This window comes from Budorcas taxicolor, chromosome 7 (genome assembly GCF_023091745.1).
Source record: "Budorcas taxicolor isolate Tak-1 chromosome 7, Takin1.1, whole genome shotgun sequence".
In the NCBI taxonomy this organism is placed as follows: Eukaryota; Metazoa; Chordata; class Mammalia; order Artiodactyla; family Bovidae; genus Budorcas; species Budorcas taxicolor.
In genome coordinates this window covers 79,444,310-79,461,890 of record NC_068916.1, presented here as the reverse complement: position 1 = coordinate 79,461,890, position 17,581 = coordinate 79,444,310, and the positions used below count along the sequence as shown (strand labels likewise).

The window sequence follows — 17,581 nt, the reverse complement described above, 5'->3', positions numbered from 1 at the left end:
TACATAAGATTCCACTTTAAGATAAAGGCCATTCCCTAGAAAACTTGAAACTCTTGAATTACAGTACCTCTGAGATTCTGCTCAGTCAAAATATGTGGCTTGGTACCGCCCCCTCTTACTCATTCCTGCTTTCTCTGTTTCTGTCTTTCTCCCTGTAACTTACATAATATTGTATACCAATTATATTTCAATGTAAAAAAAGAACATGTTGCATGTTCCAAACAGTGTTTTGTTTTTTTTTTTTAAATAAAGTACATCCATGTACTCAAATCAATGCCTTTTTGGAAAAATATTAAATGTGCCCTCCTCAAACACCTTCCTCAATACCAGATCCCTTGTAAAACTCAAGAATCTCCTGAGATTTCTCCTGACTGGTGACTGCAGGAGGATACTCATTGATTTAAATGGCAGTTTTCAATCCCGTAGGAGGCTACCAGATAATTGGAAGGGGTCTCCTGAGAAAGACCTTTCCAAAAGCACTTTCAGTACAATACAGAAGAAACCAAGGTTCTCTTGGTTTTGAAAACTCTTTCTCTATACCTCAAGTTTTTTTGGAGAGGAAGGGTCTGTAAAATATGCCTGTAAAAATATGCCCCTTCCTAAAATGAAATTAAAATGCCCACTACTAGGCATATACCCTGAGGAAACCAAAATTGAAAAAGACAAATGTATTCCAATATTCACTGCAGAACTATTTACAATAGCTAGAACATGGAAGCAACCTAGGTGTCCTTCAAAAGAAGAATGATAAAGAAGCTATGGTACATATACAATGGAATACTATTCAGCCATGAAAAGGAACACATATGTATCAGTTCTAATGAGGTGAATGAACCTGGAGCCTATTATACGGAGTGAAGTAAGTCAGAAAGACAAAAACAAACATCATATACTAACACACATATATGGACTCTACAAAGATGGTACTGATGAAATTATCTGTGGGGCAGCAATGAGACACAGACATGGAGAACAGACTTATGGACACAGGGTGGGGGGAGGAAGGAGATGGTGGGATTCATGGAGAGAGTAATATGGAAACCTACATTACCATATGTAAAATAGATAGCCAATGGGAATTTGCTGTACGACTCAAGGAACTCAAACTGGGGCTCTGTAACAACCTAGAGGGGTGGGATTAGGGGCAGGGGGGAGATGCCGGGGAGATTCAAGAGGGAGGGGATATATATATATATATATACCTATGGCTGATTCATGTTGATGTTTGGCAGAAACCAACATGATTTTGTAAAGCAATTATCCTTCAATTAAAAAAAAAAAGCTATGTGGTGATTATGCAAGCTGACAGCCAAACCTGGCATGGGGAGGGATCCCCGTAAGATCACCAAACATAGCTCTGCAGGATGAGTGAGGTCCAAGGAGAGCTTAAGTGACTGAGCAATGGGCACGGGACAGGGGCACAGCAAGAGAACCAGGCTGCTCAGAACACGTGGGCATTCCAGCGGCCCAGGGCTGCAGTTAGTTACATCTCTAACGGAAACTGTGTACAGCTGACTTGCTTGGATAAGAGAAGAGGACAAGGAAAGAGAGAATTCATTTTCAAATAAGGCTCTGAACTGGAGAGGGATAACCTGAGCTGGGAAAAAGCTAACACCACTCATCACCATCTATAAATTTGCCTTTAAAAAAATGTCATTTAGGAGAATTCTGCTGATGAGGACAAACAGGAATGTTTGCTCAGCTCATTTGATCTCGGTCTGTACATGCTTAATCTGCTATATTTGCACTTATTTGGTATGATCATGGGGCAATTTGTGGTCTCTTAAATAGTTCCCTTCTATCGTTCAATGAATCTGTGGATAGTTTTGCTTCCCATCCCACAGACACATCTTAGGGTAAAGCGCTGGGGCTGACAGCGTCTGCTTCTATCTTAGCATCATTTAATCCTCACTACCTCCTTCTAATAAACCCTTATACCTGGAGCTGGAAGTCCACCCCACACTTTCAAGTTGCCACTGGAAGTGACTGGACTCATGGCTCCATCAGTCCGAGTGATGAAATAGGCATTTTTGAGATTTGCTAAATAGGATTGTGGAGAAGGTGAAGTCCTGGCAGGGCTCCCCAGCAATAACTGCATCTTGTTGACTCCGGTTATCATGTACCTAATTTGCCGATTACTGACTTGTTCTCATGCAGGATTTCTACTTGGCTTGACATATCGGTAGCAATCAGTGATGAACTGTCAAGCAAACCTGCTCCCTGCCTTCACCACCCAAGAGTCTCACTTGCATCAATAGCTTCTGAGATCTCCTTTGATGCCCAGTACTGCTGCCAGGTCAGATGATGATGACGACTCTTAAGTCTCGTCGGCTTCCTTTCTAAAACTGGGGTCAAGCAAACCCGACACGGTTGGTAGGACTTCACATACTTGGCAAGATGGACTAGGCTACCTTACACACACTAGCCCCATAAGAATTTGAGCTGGTAGGTTGAGAGTGACTTAGACTGGCTCTTTCTTTTTCTCTTTGTGTGTAGGTATTAAAAAAAATGAAATTCAGGGTATGAAAATGCTGCATTTAAAAGACAATATAATATCTATCTTTCAAATGGACAAATTAAACAATGACAATATTCAGTTTATACAGGAGTTAAAGTAAATAGAACCAACACTTATACACTGCCACTGGTGGTAGGAGAGTATACAGTGTGAGTATAGAGAGTATAGTGAGAGTATAGTGAGTACAGTGGGAGTACCGTGAGAGTATAGTGTGTGAGTATACAGAGTACAGTGAGTACAGTGAGAGTATAGTGTGAGTATAGAGTATAGTGAGTATAGTGAGTACAGTGAGAGTATAGTGAGAGTATAGAGTATAGTGAGTATAGTGAGTACAGTGAGAGTATAGTGAGAGTATAGTGAGTATAGTGAGAGTACAGTGAGAGTATAGTGTGTGAGTATACAGAGTCTAGTGAGTACAGTGAGAGTACAGTGAGAGTACAGTGAGAGTATAGTGTGAGTATAGAGTCTAGTGAGAGTCTAGTGAGAATATAGTGAGAGTATAGTGTGTGAGTATACAGAGTCTAGTGAGTACAGTGAGAGTACAGTGAGAGTATAGTGAGAGTATAGTGTGAGTATAGAGTCTAGTGAGAGTCTAGTGAGAGTATAGTGTGTGAGTATAGAGAGAATAGTGAGTACAGTGAGAGTACAGTGAGAGTGTAGTGTGAGTATAGTGTGAGTATAGAGTCTAGTGAGAGTCTAGTGAGAGTATAGTGTGTGAGTATAGAGAGAATAGTGAGTACAGTGAGAGTACAGTGAGAGTCTAGTGTGAGTATAGAGTCTAGTGAGAGTCTAGTGAGAATATAGTGAGAGTATAGTGTGTGAGTATAGAGTCTAGTGAGTACAGTGAGAGTACAGTGAGAGTCTAGTGAGAGTCTAGCGAGAGTCTAGTGAGAGTATAGTGAGTGAGTATAGAGAGAATAGTGAGTACAGTGAGAGTACAGTGAGAGTCTAGTGTGAGTATAGAGTCTAGTGAGAGTCTAGTGAGAATATAGTGAGAGTATAGTGTGTGAGTATAGAGTCTAGTGAGTACAGTGAGAGTACAGTGAGAGTCTAGTGAGAGTCTAGCGAGAGTCTAGTGAGAGTATAGTGTGTGAGTATAGAGAGAATAGTGAGTACAGAGAGAGTGTAGTGAGAGTATAGTGTGAGTATAGAGTCTAGTGAGAGTCTAGTGAGAGTATAGTGAGTGAGTATAGAGAGAATAGTGAGTACAGTGAGAGTACAGTGAGAGTGTAGTGTGAGTCTAGTGTGAGTATAGAGTCTAGCGAGAGTCTAGTGAGTACAGTGAGAGTCTAGTGAGAGTACAGTGTGTGAGTATACAGAGTCTAGTGAGTACAGTGTGAGTATAGTGTGAGTATAGTGTGAGTATAGAGTATAGTGAGTATAGTGAGTACAGTGAGAGTACAGTGTGAGTATAGTGTGAGTATAGTGTGAGTATAGAGTCTAGTGAGTACAGTGAGAGTCTAGTGAGAGTATAGTGTGTGAGTATACAGAGTCTAGTGAGAGTATAGTGAGTATAGTGGGAGTCTAGTGAGAGTCTAGTGTGAGTATAGAGTCTAGTGAGAGTCTAGTGAGAGTCTAGTGAGAGTCTAGTGTGTGAGTATACAGAGTATAGTGAGTACAGTGAGAGTCTAGTGTGAGTATAGTGTGAGTATAGAGTCTAGTGAGAGTCTAGTGAGTCTGGTGAGAGTCTAGTGAGTCTACTGAGAATATAGTGAGAGTATAGTGAGTGAGTATACAGAGTCTAGTGAGTACAGTGAGAGTACAGTGAGAGTATAGTGTGAGTATAGTGTGAGTATAGAGTCTAGTGAGAGTCTAGTGAGAGTATAGTGAGTATACAGAGTCTAGTGAGTACAGTGAGAGTACAGTGAGAGTATAGTGTGAGTATAGTGTGAGTATAGAGTCTAGTGAGAGTCTAGTGAGAGTATAGTGTGTGAGTATACAGAGTCTAGTGAGTACAGTGAGAGTCCAGTGAGAGTACAGTGTGAGTATAGTATGAGTATAGAGTCTAGTGAGAGTCTAGTGAGAGTCTACTGAGAATATAGTGAGAGTATAGTGAGTGAGTATACAGAGTCTAGTGAGTACAGTGAGAGTACAGTGTGAGTATAGTGTGAGTATAGTGTGAGTATAGAGTCTAGTGAGAGTCTAGTGAGAATCTAGTGAGAGTATAGTGAGTGAGTATAGAGAGAATAGTGAGAGTACAGTATGTATGTGTGTGTGTGCTTAGTTGTTCAGTTGTGTCCAACTCTTTGCAACCCCACATACTGTAGCCCGCCAGGTTCTTCTGTCCTTGGGATTTTCCAGACAAGAATACTGGAGTGGGTTCCTGTTTCCTTCTCTAGGGTATGGAGGGTAACTGGTATAAGCTTTCAGAAGGACAATTCGGCAATTCGCATAAAATCCTTAAGAGCTGCTTTCAGGAAAAGAATTAAGGGTGCACACGAAGACTAACCATGAGGACTGGCCTCCCAAAGTTTTACTGTAAGTCTTAAGGGCCTTTCATCGGGATATTTGGTGCCCCGCCATCCAGGAACACCAGAGGGCTGTAATTCCTGCTCCACAGAAGTTAGGATCTGACTTGCTTTTGGTCCATAGGTGACGGGCTTAAATGATATGTGACGCTTGCAAGCAGAAGACTTTAGGGATTACTGCATAATTCTCCCATCTTCTCTTTCCTTTGCAGTAGGGTACGAGGCATGTTCCTGACAGTGGAAGCTCCACAGTTCCCTGTCCTTGAGTGAGACTGATACTGAGCAAAGTCCAATGTCACCTGAAATGAACACGTGAAGTGGGGTTTCCCACCTCAGCACTTACGCCTTTTGGAGCTGGTTGTTGTGGAGGGTTCTCCTGTGTGTGTTTAGCAGCATCTCTAGCTGCCACTACCTGCCTCGAGTAACCTCTTCTTAGGGCAAAACCAAAAATATCCCCAGACACTGTAAAATGTCTCTGGGGTGGGGGCGGGGGCGGGGGCGGTGGGCAGAACTGGCCCAGGTCTAGAGCCACTGATATAACCAAGAAATAGCCTCTGTGGTTTTAAACCATTCAGATTCTGAGTTTTTTTTTTTTTTTTTAACTGCAACTGATTTGTTTTATTATAGCAAAAACTCTGTATAAATATTTAGCAAAGGGGACTGTTTCCAATTATGGGTGTTTTTACTTTCCTTTCGTTGTTCTGTGCTGTAAAAATTTTTTTGTAATGAAAACAATTTGTCCTTTGATAAGAAGGAAAAAATGAGCCAATTAATTTTACTTTAAAAACCTATATTTACATAATTGCTTACTGATAGACAGTATTGGCTAGGGACATGCAGGATTTCTAAATACGATGAGACACTCGTGTACCATATTTTTATACTGCATTTCTATTTACAAAGTGTTTTCCCATCTTACCTTTGTGGGGGGAGGTGTAACTACGGTAACATTGGGAGATGTAACTACAGCAACAGGTAGACAAGGAAATTGAGGCACAGAGAGATTAATATGCATGTCTGGGGACACCTGGTTAATACACAGCAGCGCCTTCATCCTCAGCTTTCTTGCTAATTCCAGTACTTTCTCCTCTATGCCACGCTGCCTCTGCATTTCTATAGAAAGCCACTTTCAAAAAGTCAGCTGGGACAGACTCTGATTCTTTGGGAAATTTAAACAGGTAAAAAAGGATTCTCCTCTGTATTTAATATCCTTGGACAAGGATACTAAACCTTGTGGGCACTTGGTCAGAGCACGATCCTCAATAAAATTTAAGCAGAGCCATTCTGTGCAATGCAGCCGAGAGACTTTCACATTCCTCCCCCTCCCCACTTCTTTCTCTTTCTCTCTTTTCAGCTCAAATGAGTCACCTTGGCTAGTCTGCCAATCCCCATAGAACTTATGTTCCTTGATAGAATATGCCAATAGAAATGAGAAATTCTATAATGGTTTGAGATGTGAGTTAGTTGCCTACCCCTGCGCCGGGCTAAGTGCCGTCTCCTCCAGGAAATGTATCTCGTCAAATGGACATGAGTGCTCGTAATAACAGCGAATGAATGTGAAGATGCATGGGGAATTGGTTTCCCCCCTCTTTCCTTTTTATTTTTTTAAGAAGCTCCCCTGTATTGTAGCTGTCTCATGCATTTCCAAGGATCTGCACCACTGCTCGCTTACCTGACCCTCCAAGTCAAGCTCAACTCCCAGACTGGCAGCTGGACTGCAACCCTCGGTGCACATCAGCCCCCGCCTATTCATTTCTCTTCTCGAGAAATGGGATGGGGCTGTCCCTGGAGTGGAGCTATTTTGAGAGAACGATCACTAGAACAATCACCGGCTTGGCAGGAGATGGACGGCGTGGTGCAGCCACAAAAGGAGAGACACTGTCATGGAGGGTCTGAGTCCTCAATGTCAGAACAACGGGGAACCCGGGTAGAGCATGTTCCTGCCTGCTGTCCACTATCAGTCAGTTTCAGAGAGTTACTGACTTGACTTGCCATGATCGCTGGCTTTTCCATGATTCTGACTGCTCAGAGCTTGCAAGCGTAGGGGGACAGCAGTGCTTCAGAACAAGGTCGAAAGGCGACATTTCCACCCCCCTCCCCAGTAAATCTCCTGGTGTCCAAGGGGCTAAGAGGAAAGTTATGCTCAGCTGTGCCCAGAGGCATGTTCCTACTTCCTTGAATAATGCCAACAAGCAGATTTCACTGCTGTCAATCTTTCATTATGCTCCTGTAGAAACAGTGGAGTCTGAAGGTCAGGGAGACCCTCTAACACTTTGCATAACTTCCCAGACCGGCTCCCTGCTCCTGGCAGGAAGTTACAGAAATGCCTTGGGGACTCCTCTTAGCTGAATTCCTCTCTTTCTCTTAAGGGAATCTCTCTGAAGGACAGGTGTCAGTTTTGTATTAGGAGTTTTGCTTGGTTGCCTGCATGCTGCATGCTAAGTCACTTCAGTCATGTCTGACTCTGTGCCACCCTATAGACAGAAGCCAGACAGGCTCCTCCATCCACAGGATTCTCTAGGCAAGAACACTGGGGTGGGTTGCCATTTCCTTCTCCTAGGGGCTATGCTAACTCACCTCTGGATAATCAGTGCCTAGACCAATAAATATTTTTCTGGATGGATGGATGGAGGAGGACTTATTGATTACCACTTTACATATTAGTCCCTATAGCATGGGCCGTTATATAGTGTTAAAAACCTACACAGTCCTCCATGCTCAGAAAAGAAAGTCCTTTTAGTCCGTTATATCGATTGTTTCAGGCTGTAAAGATGGGACTGCAAATAAATTTCATCTTGAGAGCTAACCCTGGTCAATTGGTGGTGGCTGCCTCAGGGGCTCTCTTGGAGGCATCTGTGCACGGAGTTTAGTGACGAGAAAGTGCAGTTGTCGATTACCAATGTGTGCTATGAGCTAAAGACAAAGAAATGGAGGCCTGCTTTGCATCTGCCAGTGGGTTTAAAGCTTTACATTCTTCCACTGGATTTTCCGGATGAATACCCCTCCAATACATGTTTTAAAAAGCTAGCTTTGACTGGATATAAAGGGTGGTTAAGGGTGTTTTCCCCTCCACTGGTGTATTTTCCTAATGGACTTCTGTATATACTTGCTGGATTTGAAAGCAAATAAGGCAGGAAACACTACTTGCGTTTCCTTAGGATACACAAATCTTACTGGAAAAGCAAACCAAACTAGATGAGGGTTAATGTATCCCCAGTGGGATGCTTAAGAAAATTTCTACCAGGAGGGATGAGAAGAAAAATAATGAAATCCATAATATAATCCAATGTCTTCATTTCCAATGCAGGGAATAATCTCACTTCTGCAGTGTCAAGCACTTCCCAAGGAACTCAGTACGACAAGAACAGGGAAGCCACAGGAAAGTGTTGGCTGAATTCTGGTGAAAGTTACATCACTCCTGTCAAACACAGTGGGCTGTCTCCTAGGGATGCTTTAACAAATAACCCAAATCCCTGAACAAAAAGTACCCAATGATTAGCAAAGGTCTAGTCAGGATAAGCCAATTACATCAGGTAGGGAAGTAACCAATTTTTTTTTTTTTTGGAGAAATAGTTCCCATAACATAAATTTCACCATTTACAATTTGGTAGTTTTTAGTATATTCACTGTGTTGTACAACCATCACTGCTATCTAATTTCAGAGCACTTACATCACCCAGAAAAGATAGCCCATAGCTATTAGCTGCTGCTGATACTGCTAAGTCGCTTCAGTCATGTCCAACTCTGTGTGACCCCATAGATGGCAGCCCACCAGGCTCCCCCGTCCCTGGGATTCTCCAGGCAAGAACACTGGAGTGGGTTGCCATTTCCTTCTCCAGTCCGACTCCTAGTGACCCCATGGACTGCAGCCTACCAGGCTCCTCCGTCCATGGGATTTTCCAGGCAAGAGTACTGGAGTGGGCTGCCATTTCCTTCTCCTTTCGTCTCTATGGATTTTCCAGACAACATAAATAGAGTCATATGGCAGTGACCAAAACCCAAGAAAGAGAAATGCAACAAGGCAAAACTGTTGTCTGGGGAGGCTTTACAAACAGCTGAGAAAAGAAGAGACGTGAAAGAGAAAAGGAAAGATATACCTATTTAAATGCAGAGTTCCAAGAACAGCAAGAAGTGATGAGAAAGATTTGTTAAGTGAACAGTGCAAAGAAATAAGGAAAATAATAGAATGAGAAAGACTAGAGATTTCTTTAAGAAAATTAGAGATACCGAGGGAACATTTCATGCAAAGATGGGCACAATAAAGGACAGAAATGGTATCGACCTAACAGCAGAAGATATTAAGAAGAGGTAGCAAGAATACACAGAACTGTACAAAAAAGCTCTTAATGATCCAGATAACCACAATAGTGTGGTCACTCAGCTAGAGTGTGAAGTCTAGTGGGCTTTAGGAAGCATCAACATGAACAAAGCTAGTGGAGGTGATGGAATTTCAGCTGAGCTATTTCAAATCCTAAAAGATGAAGCTGTTAAAGTGCTGTACTCTACTGAGCAAGTTTGGAAAACTCAGCAGTGGCCAGAGGACTAGAAAAGGTTAGCTTTCATTTCAATCTCAAAGGACAGTGCCAAAGAATATTTAAATACTGCACAATTGTACTCATTTCACATGCTAACAAGATAGGGCTCAAAATCCTTCAAGCTAGGCTTCAACAGTATAAAAACCAAGACCTTCCAGATGTGCAAGCTGGATTTAGAAAAGGCAGAACCAGAGATCAAACTGCCAACATCCGTTGGATCACAGAAAAAGTAAGAGAATTCCAGAAAAACATCTACTTCTGCTTCATTGACTATAAGTCAATGAAACCTTTGACTGTGGATCATGTTGAAAATGTTTTGTTAAGTGAAAGAAGCCAGATACTGGGCTGGATGAAGCACAAGCTGGGATCAAGACTGCTGGGAGAAATATCAATAACCTCAGATATGGAGATGACACCACCCTTATGGCAGAAAACGAAGAACTAAAGAGCCTCTTGATAAAAGTGAAATAGATGGGGAAACAATGAAAACAATGACAGACTTTATTTTGGGGGGCTCCAAAATCACTGCAGATGGTGACTGCAGCCATGCAGTTTGTGGATCATGACAAACCGTAGAAAATTCTTAAAGAGGTGGCAATAACAGACCACCTTACTTGCCTCCTGAGAAACCTGTATGCAGGTCAAGAAGTAACAGGTAGAACCAGACATGGAACAACGGGCTGGTTCAAAACTGTGAAAGGAGTATGTGAAGGGTGTACACTGTCACCCTGCTTATTTAATTTATATGCAGAGTACCTCATATGTACTAGGCTGGATGAAGCACAAGCTGGGATCATAGCTCTTCTTCCAAGGAGCAACCATCTTTTAATTTCATGGCTGCAGTCACCATCTGCAGTGATTTTGGAGCCCCCCAAAATAAAGTCTGTCATTGTTTTCATTGTTTCCCCATCTATTTCACTTTTATCAAGAGGCTCTTTAGTTCTTCGTTTTCTGCCATAAGGGTGGTGTCATCTCCATATCTGAGGTTATTGATATTTCTCCCAGCAGTCTTGATCCCAGCTTGTGCTTCATCCAGCCCAGTATCTGGCTTCTTTCACTTAACAAAACATTTTCAAGATTCATCCATGTAACAATATTTCATTTTTATTTTAAAAAAATTCATCCCCTTTTATGTTTTAATCCTATCTCATGGAATGGAGAGATTACAGTTTGTTTCTCCATTTACCAACTGATAGACATTTGGGTTGTTTCCACTTATGAGCTATTATGAATAAATGCTGCTATGAACATTTATGTATGTTTTTAAATGAGAAAGTTTTTCAGTTCTCTGTAGGAATATATCTAGTAATGGAATTGCTGGGTCATACTGTAATTCTTTGCTTAACTTTTTGAAGAACTATTGAATTCCTTCCACAGTGGCTCTCCATTTTACATTCCCACAAATCACGTATGAAGGTTCCAATTTTTCCACATCTCCACCAACACTTGTTATTTTCTGTCCTTTCGTTATAGCTGCCTCAGTGGGTGTGCAGTGGTATTTTTTAAACTCATGGCTGTATCAAGCATGGTCCTACCTGGGCATGAGACGGTGGAAGTCCTCTTCTTATGTAAACACCGAAGAGAGCATCCTTCCCAAGGGAGATGTTGAACTTTAAGAACTGGGGTTGACTGATGTGAATCTGCGATCTCCAAAACACGCCTGGTGGGACTTCTTGGGTCACCCGCCGACCAACTTCTGCTTCACCACTGTCTATGCTGCTGTTCTTCAAGGACCAGGGCACTGGAAAAGAGGAACTGACATCAAGTCGGTGACACGTGTACCCATTATTTGGCTCTACATTTCCGACTGATTACATGCTAGGATTTAAAAATACATATATATATATATATATATATATATATAAAGATGAAACTCACGGCAAATTTCTCTTCAGGTCAGAGCTTAAACCATTTAGATTTTGGGGACCTCCCTGGTCACGTGGTGGTTAAGAATCTGCCTGCCAATGCAAGGGACACGGATTTGACACCTGGTCCAGGAGCATCCCACTCACTGTGGAGCCCTGAGCCTGTGCGTCGCAACTACTGCGCCCACGTGCTGCAACCACTGGAGCCTGTGTCCCCGAACCTGTTTTCTGCAACAAGAGAAGCCACCGCAATGTAAAGCCCGAGCACCACAACTAGAGAGTGGCCCCTGCTGAAGATGACGACAGAAAGCCTGCGCACGACAGCAAAGAACAGGGCAGGCGAAAACCAAAACAAACCATTTCAGTTTTAAATAAGAAACACAGAAACGCATACCCCAGGGCATCCGAAACACTGGCACAATGCTTCCTGAACTTCTGTGAGTACTCTTTACTGATCAACTATCGTAAGAGTTACAGTCTGACAAGTACATGTAAAGCTTCCAGCACCCCAAATGTGACTGGGATGTTAAATCATCAGCAGGAGAGCGGAGAGTGATGTTAATTTGGCATGAAATGTAATTCGTGCAGCCTTTAATTATTCTTTCCAGCCACAAACAAGTCCAATATACTCTGACAGTCTCATAAATTAAAAAAGAAAAAAAAAAAAAAGAGACATCAGTGAATAAAAATCAGTCCAAAGTAAATAAAATAACTGAACAGAAAATGCTGGCTTGCCCTCAGGCTGACCCAATACTGCCACTAGAGGCTTCCCTGGTGGCTCAGAAGGTAAAGTGTCTGCCTGTAATGTGGGAGACCTGGTTTCAGTCCCTGGGTCAGGAAGATCCCCTGGAGAAGGAAATGGCAACCCACTTCAGTATGCTTGCCTGGAAAATTCCATGGATGGAGGAGCCTGGTGGGCTACAGTCCATGGTGTCACAAAGAGTCGGACACGACTGAGTGAGTTCGCTTCTTCACTTCTTCCCTGCTCGAGGGAGGGGCTTAAGAATCGTGGAAACCACACCCCTCGCATGTTGACACTGGCGCATCTCTGTTGCATTATTTGAAATCACCTACATAGAAACCATTGGTTGCACATACTCAGCATCCTTCAGAACTTTAGTAATAGGAGTTTCAGAAAATAGAGGATTTCTTAATAACAACGAACCAGCCAGGGTCACCCGCACTTCAGAGGGTAGTTTGCTTTACAACCAAGAAGAGCAAGTTAATTGATTTCCCAGAGCCTCATTAATCTCCTCTCTAAAATGGGAATAAAACCTTACAGGAAGCTGGTTTCAGATAGGCCATTTGTGATTCTTTCAAATGGATTCTAAACTTGAAATATAAAAGCACAATCTCCTATCTTCTTAAGATCTTCTAAACCAGCTGAAATCAAATACAGAAAGAAGTGAAGACATTTTGGGTTTTGAGGGTCTTTTTATTTTTCGATTGATCACTTTGGTGGCCTCGTGGATCTGAAAACTTCAGCCTGAAAGGCAAAGCAGGGAAGCAGGCTCCCTCCTGCGTTCTGTAATGCATGGACTCCTCTGACTATATTCATCTGTACTTGGCCACAATCCATTGCAAAAGGTCTGGATGGTCAGGAGGGATCATGCAGTTGCAGAAGACTGGCCTGAAGGGTTAGTGACTTAGCCACCCTGCTCTGTCACTATCTGGCCACTGCAGTCAAGACAAGACTCGTAAATGACTCATAAATGACAGCTTCTCCATCTGGAAAATGGAGAGGTGACATTGTTGGATCCTGAAGGTTTTCTATATCTAAATTATAAAAGAGAAACCGCAGAGTGACTTGAGGGTGTAAAGTTATTTTTTTCCCCTTTATAGGTGGACCAAATACAAAGTAAACAGGGGCTTCAAATAAAGTAGGAGATACCTTGGTTTGGACCTTAAGAGGACACGCTTGACCTCTAGAATAGGGAATGGGCTTCCACAGGAAGTTGGGAAGCTTCCCTTACAAAACACTGTTAGGAAGAAAAGAAACTAGTGAGTCCTGTGGTTCAGCTCTTTAGATGGAGACTCGATGACATGTTCCCCAAACATTTTCATGTGGCCTAACAGACTGTGGAGTCGGAGGGACCCTGCATCACATCCAAGAGCGGAGACTCTGGACTGAGACCGTCTTGGCTCAAATCCGAGCTTCGACACTTGCTAGGGGTATCCTTCTCTGGGCCTCAGTTCCCTCACCTGCACAATTGCGACATTATTACTATTTATTTCATAGGGTTGTTAAAAGAATTTAATGACTTAATCTATGCTCTTAGAGTACTTTTTGGCATGAAACAAGCACTAAATAAAAATTATCTAAGACTCAATAGTGGAGAAGGAAATGCCAACTCACTCCAGTATTCTTGCCTGGAAAACCCCATGGACTGTATGTAGCCTGTCGGGTCCTCTGTCCATGGGGTTGCAAGAGTTGGACCTGGTTTAGCAACTAAACTACCACCACCACCAAGACTCAATAGAGGGGTGTTTATTTTGCTGACATAATGACATACCCAGGGGGAATCACTTTTTATCACCACTTGATCAGAAGCTCTGATGATTATAAATTAGAAATACATTTGTACTTAAAAATGCTGCTTTTGATGGGCCTCCCTCCCCCAGTTAAGGCCTTTTGGAAGAAGGATACAATAAAAAGTATGCAGTAAGGAAGTGATGCAAAAAAAAAAAAACAAAAAACCTCTGGGGAAGAACAGTTTACAAACCTCTGTAAAGACCACATGGAAGCCCAGCAATCATTCATAGTTTGGCAACAAGTTAAAGAAACGCATTAAAAATGAAAGAATTTTAAAGAAATTATTCATCTTTACACTTAATAAAATGAACTTTCCCTCATGTCTGTTGGGCTTTCAGGGGTTGCTGGGTTAATGACAGGATATGAAAAGGAAGCTGGAAATAGGCACCCACGAGCCTGCTAATCTGCTGCTGAAACTTAAACGGATTTTGATAATATCAAACCAAGTGAGGATGCCAGAGATGGCAAAGGGAGCTGGTTTCCAAACAGTGGCTGCAAGGGGCCTCAGGGGTTTGGTTCAGGGCTGAAAGCAGTGGGGTCTCCCTTTCACGCGACCCTGACTTCAGGACACTGATGTCAGTAACCGCTGCTCCCACCAGTGGCAACAGGCTGCTTTCTCAGTAGTCACCACCCACCCCTGGGTTCTAGATGCTCCCTCCCCATGCCCTATCCACTAAAGGTGGCAGGGTACCTGGTGCTAAAGGTTTTGCGGTCAGACAGAATTGGGTTCAAATCCTGGCTCTGGTTCTTGCTTGCTGTGTGACTTCCACCAATCTGCTTAACCTCTCTGGGCCTTCACTGTCTTTTTGTTAAGATGGGAACGATAATAGTAACTATCTCATAGGGTGAGAGTAACAAATGAAAGTACACAAAGAAGGTGCTGAACAGACTAATAATAAAATAAATGCTAGTTACATTAATTAAATAAAAGAATGAAAAACTATAATGGAACTATAAGGGAAAACATCTGTCTTTCTTTTCAGAGTAAAGAATTTCCAAAAGGAAACAACGTGTATATATGTGACATGCACGTATATATTTACACATTATGCACGTATCTATCTACCTACCTATTCATCTATCCATCAAGAGAGAAGGGAGAGTCTAACCCTCTCTTAAGAGAACTATGGAAACAAGTTTAAAATCGGGAGTCAGGCTCTGTTTCCATTATTGACTTTTGGTGGGACCTTCTAGGAGCCAGTGTGGCTATCTTTCTGATTAGATTACTTTATTGAGAAACCTGCTTTCTTGAGTTAACACTGAAATAAAGATCCTGTCAGCTTTACCTGCACACTGAAGCTCTTTTGTCCTTTACACCCTTCTTTCTCTGTCTCCGTAGCATTTACACTTAACTCTCCTGCAGCACTGTTATTAGGTACTACGTTGATTTTGTTTGCCTTTCTAGTTGTCATTCAGTCTCTAAGTTGTGTCCGACTCTTTGCGACCCCAGGGACTGCAGCTTGCTAGGCTTCCCTGTCCTTCACTATCTCCTGGAGCTATCTTGAGCACTACCTCGCTCAAACTCATGTCCGTCGAGTTGGTGATGCTACCCAACCATCTCATCCTCCGTCACCCCCTTCTCCTTCTGCCTTCAATCTTTCCCAGCATCAGGATCTTTTCCAGTGAGTTGGCTCTTCGCATCAGGTGACCAAAGTATTGGAGCTTCAGCTTCAGCATCAGTCCTTCCAATGAATATTCAGGGTTGATTTCCTTTAGGATGGGCTGGTTTGATCTCCTTGCTGTCCAAGGGTCTCTCAAGAGTCCTCTTAGCACCACAATTCGAAAGCACCGATTCTTCAGTGCTAAACCTTTTCTATGGTCCAACTCTCACATCTGTACATGACTACTGGAAAAACCACAGCTTTGACTAGATGGACCTTTGTCGGCAAAGTGATGTCTCTGCTTTTTAATGTGCTGTCTAGGTTGGCCTTCCTAAGTCTTCCTTATTAGACACTGTGCTCTCTGAGGTCAGGCAGAGCCGCAAATTCATCTCTGGGTTCTCAGCAGCTTGCACCTGGCAAGTCACGGGTAATCTATAAATGCCTGTTGAACTGAATCAAGTTTTATCTGCCCATCTGATGGGGTATTTTAACTGAATCCCTATGAATACTGAGTGAAATGAGAGCTTTAAGGAAGATTTACTTTGAAAGGTTGCATGGAAACTGATTTTTTTTTTAAATAAAATTCTCTTTTCAAAGCTCCATGGGGACATTTATCTAAACAAAACAGAAGTATCTAAACAAAACAAAAGTATCTAAACAAAATTTCTTTATGAATCCTTTTGAAAAATCATCAGTCAGATTTTAATTTATCTTTTATATAAAATCTTATAAACAAAACAATGAGCCAGGGCAGCTGGAGTCTAGTGGGTAAGTTCTTAGACTAACAACCCAAAGTCGAGAGTCTTCATCCTGATGCTTTGTGACTCTGAATCATTTGTGGAAGGAACAGGGGTGTAAAGGAATTATTTTGTTGACCTCCCATCCTTGCTATTAAGAAGGTGGCTAGTTCTAGGCAGGTTAGCTCTCAGGTCTCATTGTTCTTGTTTACATAAGAGTGGTTTGACCCCAAAATATCTTAAAGTGCATTCCACCCTAGCCTGCTGTGGTCTACAGACTGAGCCAGGAGGGTTGTCTCCTGTTTTGTGCTACAAAGGCGTGTGTGTGGTGTCTGCAGGGGAGGGGTTATCAGAAAGTGAAGGTTACATCCCTTTTAACAAACTAGTGATTGCTTTCAAAGTAAGCTTCTCAGATGCGAAACTGAAGTATGCTTTTGCAAACAGGGGTTTTCACTTTTTCCCCATCAGTTCAGCTCAGTTGCGCAGTCGTGTCCAACTCTTTGTGATCCCATGGACTGTAGCATGCCAGGCTTCCCTGTTCATCACCAACTCCCAGAGCTTACTCAAACTCATGTCGATTGAGTTCGTGATGCCATCCAACCAACTCATCCTCTGTCGTCCCCTTTTTCTCCTGTCTTCAATCTTTCCCAGCATCAGGGTCTTTTCCAATGAATCAGTTCTTTGCATCAGGTGGCCAAAGTATTGGAGTTTCAGCTCCAACATTAGTCCTTCCAATGAATATTCAGGACTGATCTCCTTTAGGATGGACTAGTTGGATCTCCTTGCAGTCCAGGGGACTCTCAAGAGTCTTCAACACCACAGTTCCAAAGCATCAATTCTTCGATGCTCTGCTTTCTTTATAGTCCAACTCTGACATCCATACATGACTACTGGAAAAACCATAGCTTTGACTAGACGGACCTTTGTTGGCAAAGTCATGTCTCTGCTTTTTAATATGCTGCCTAGGTTGGATAGCTCAGTTGGTAAAGAATCTGCCCGCAATGTGGGAGACCCAGTTCAATTCCTGGGTTGGGAAGATCCCCTGGAAAAGGGATAGGCTACCCACTCCAGTATTCTTGGGCTTCGCTTATGGCTCAGCTGGTAAAGAATCCACCTGCAACGTGGGAGACCTGGGTTGGGAAGATTCCCTGGAGAAGGGAAAGGCTACCCACTCTAGTATTCTGGCCTAGAGAATTCCATGATGAGTCCACGGGGTCGCAAAGAGTCGGACACGATGGAGCAACTTTTGCTTTCACTTTCTAGGTTGCTCATAACTTTCCTTCCAAGGAGCAAGCATCTTTTAATTTCATGGCTGCAGTCACCA

At 42.6% G+C, this 17,581-nt stretch overlaps 1 protein-coding gene across 1 annotated transcript in view; it reads right to left on the bottom strand.

Moving 5' to 3' along the window:
* The window catches only part of TENM2 (teneurin transmembrane protein 2), a 1,062,966-nt gene that overhangs the window by 218,829 nt on the left and 826,556 nt on the right, over positions 1-17,581 (bottom strand). Inside the window, exon 7 of the mRNA XM_052642871.1 lies at positions 11,057-11,262. Coding sequence (XP_052498831.1) covers positions 11,057-11,262 — 206 coding nt within the window. The remainder of the gene's footprint in view (positions 1-11,056; positions 11,263-17,581) is intronic.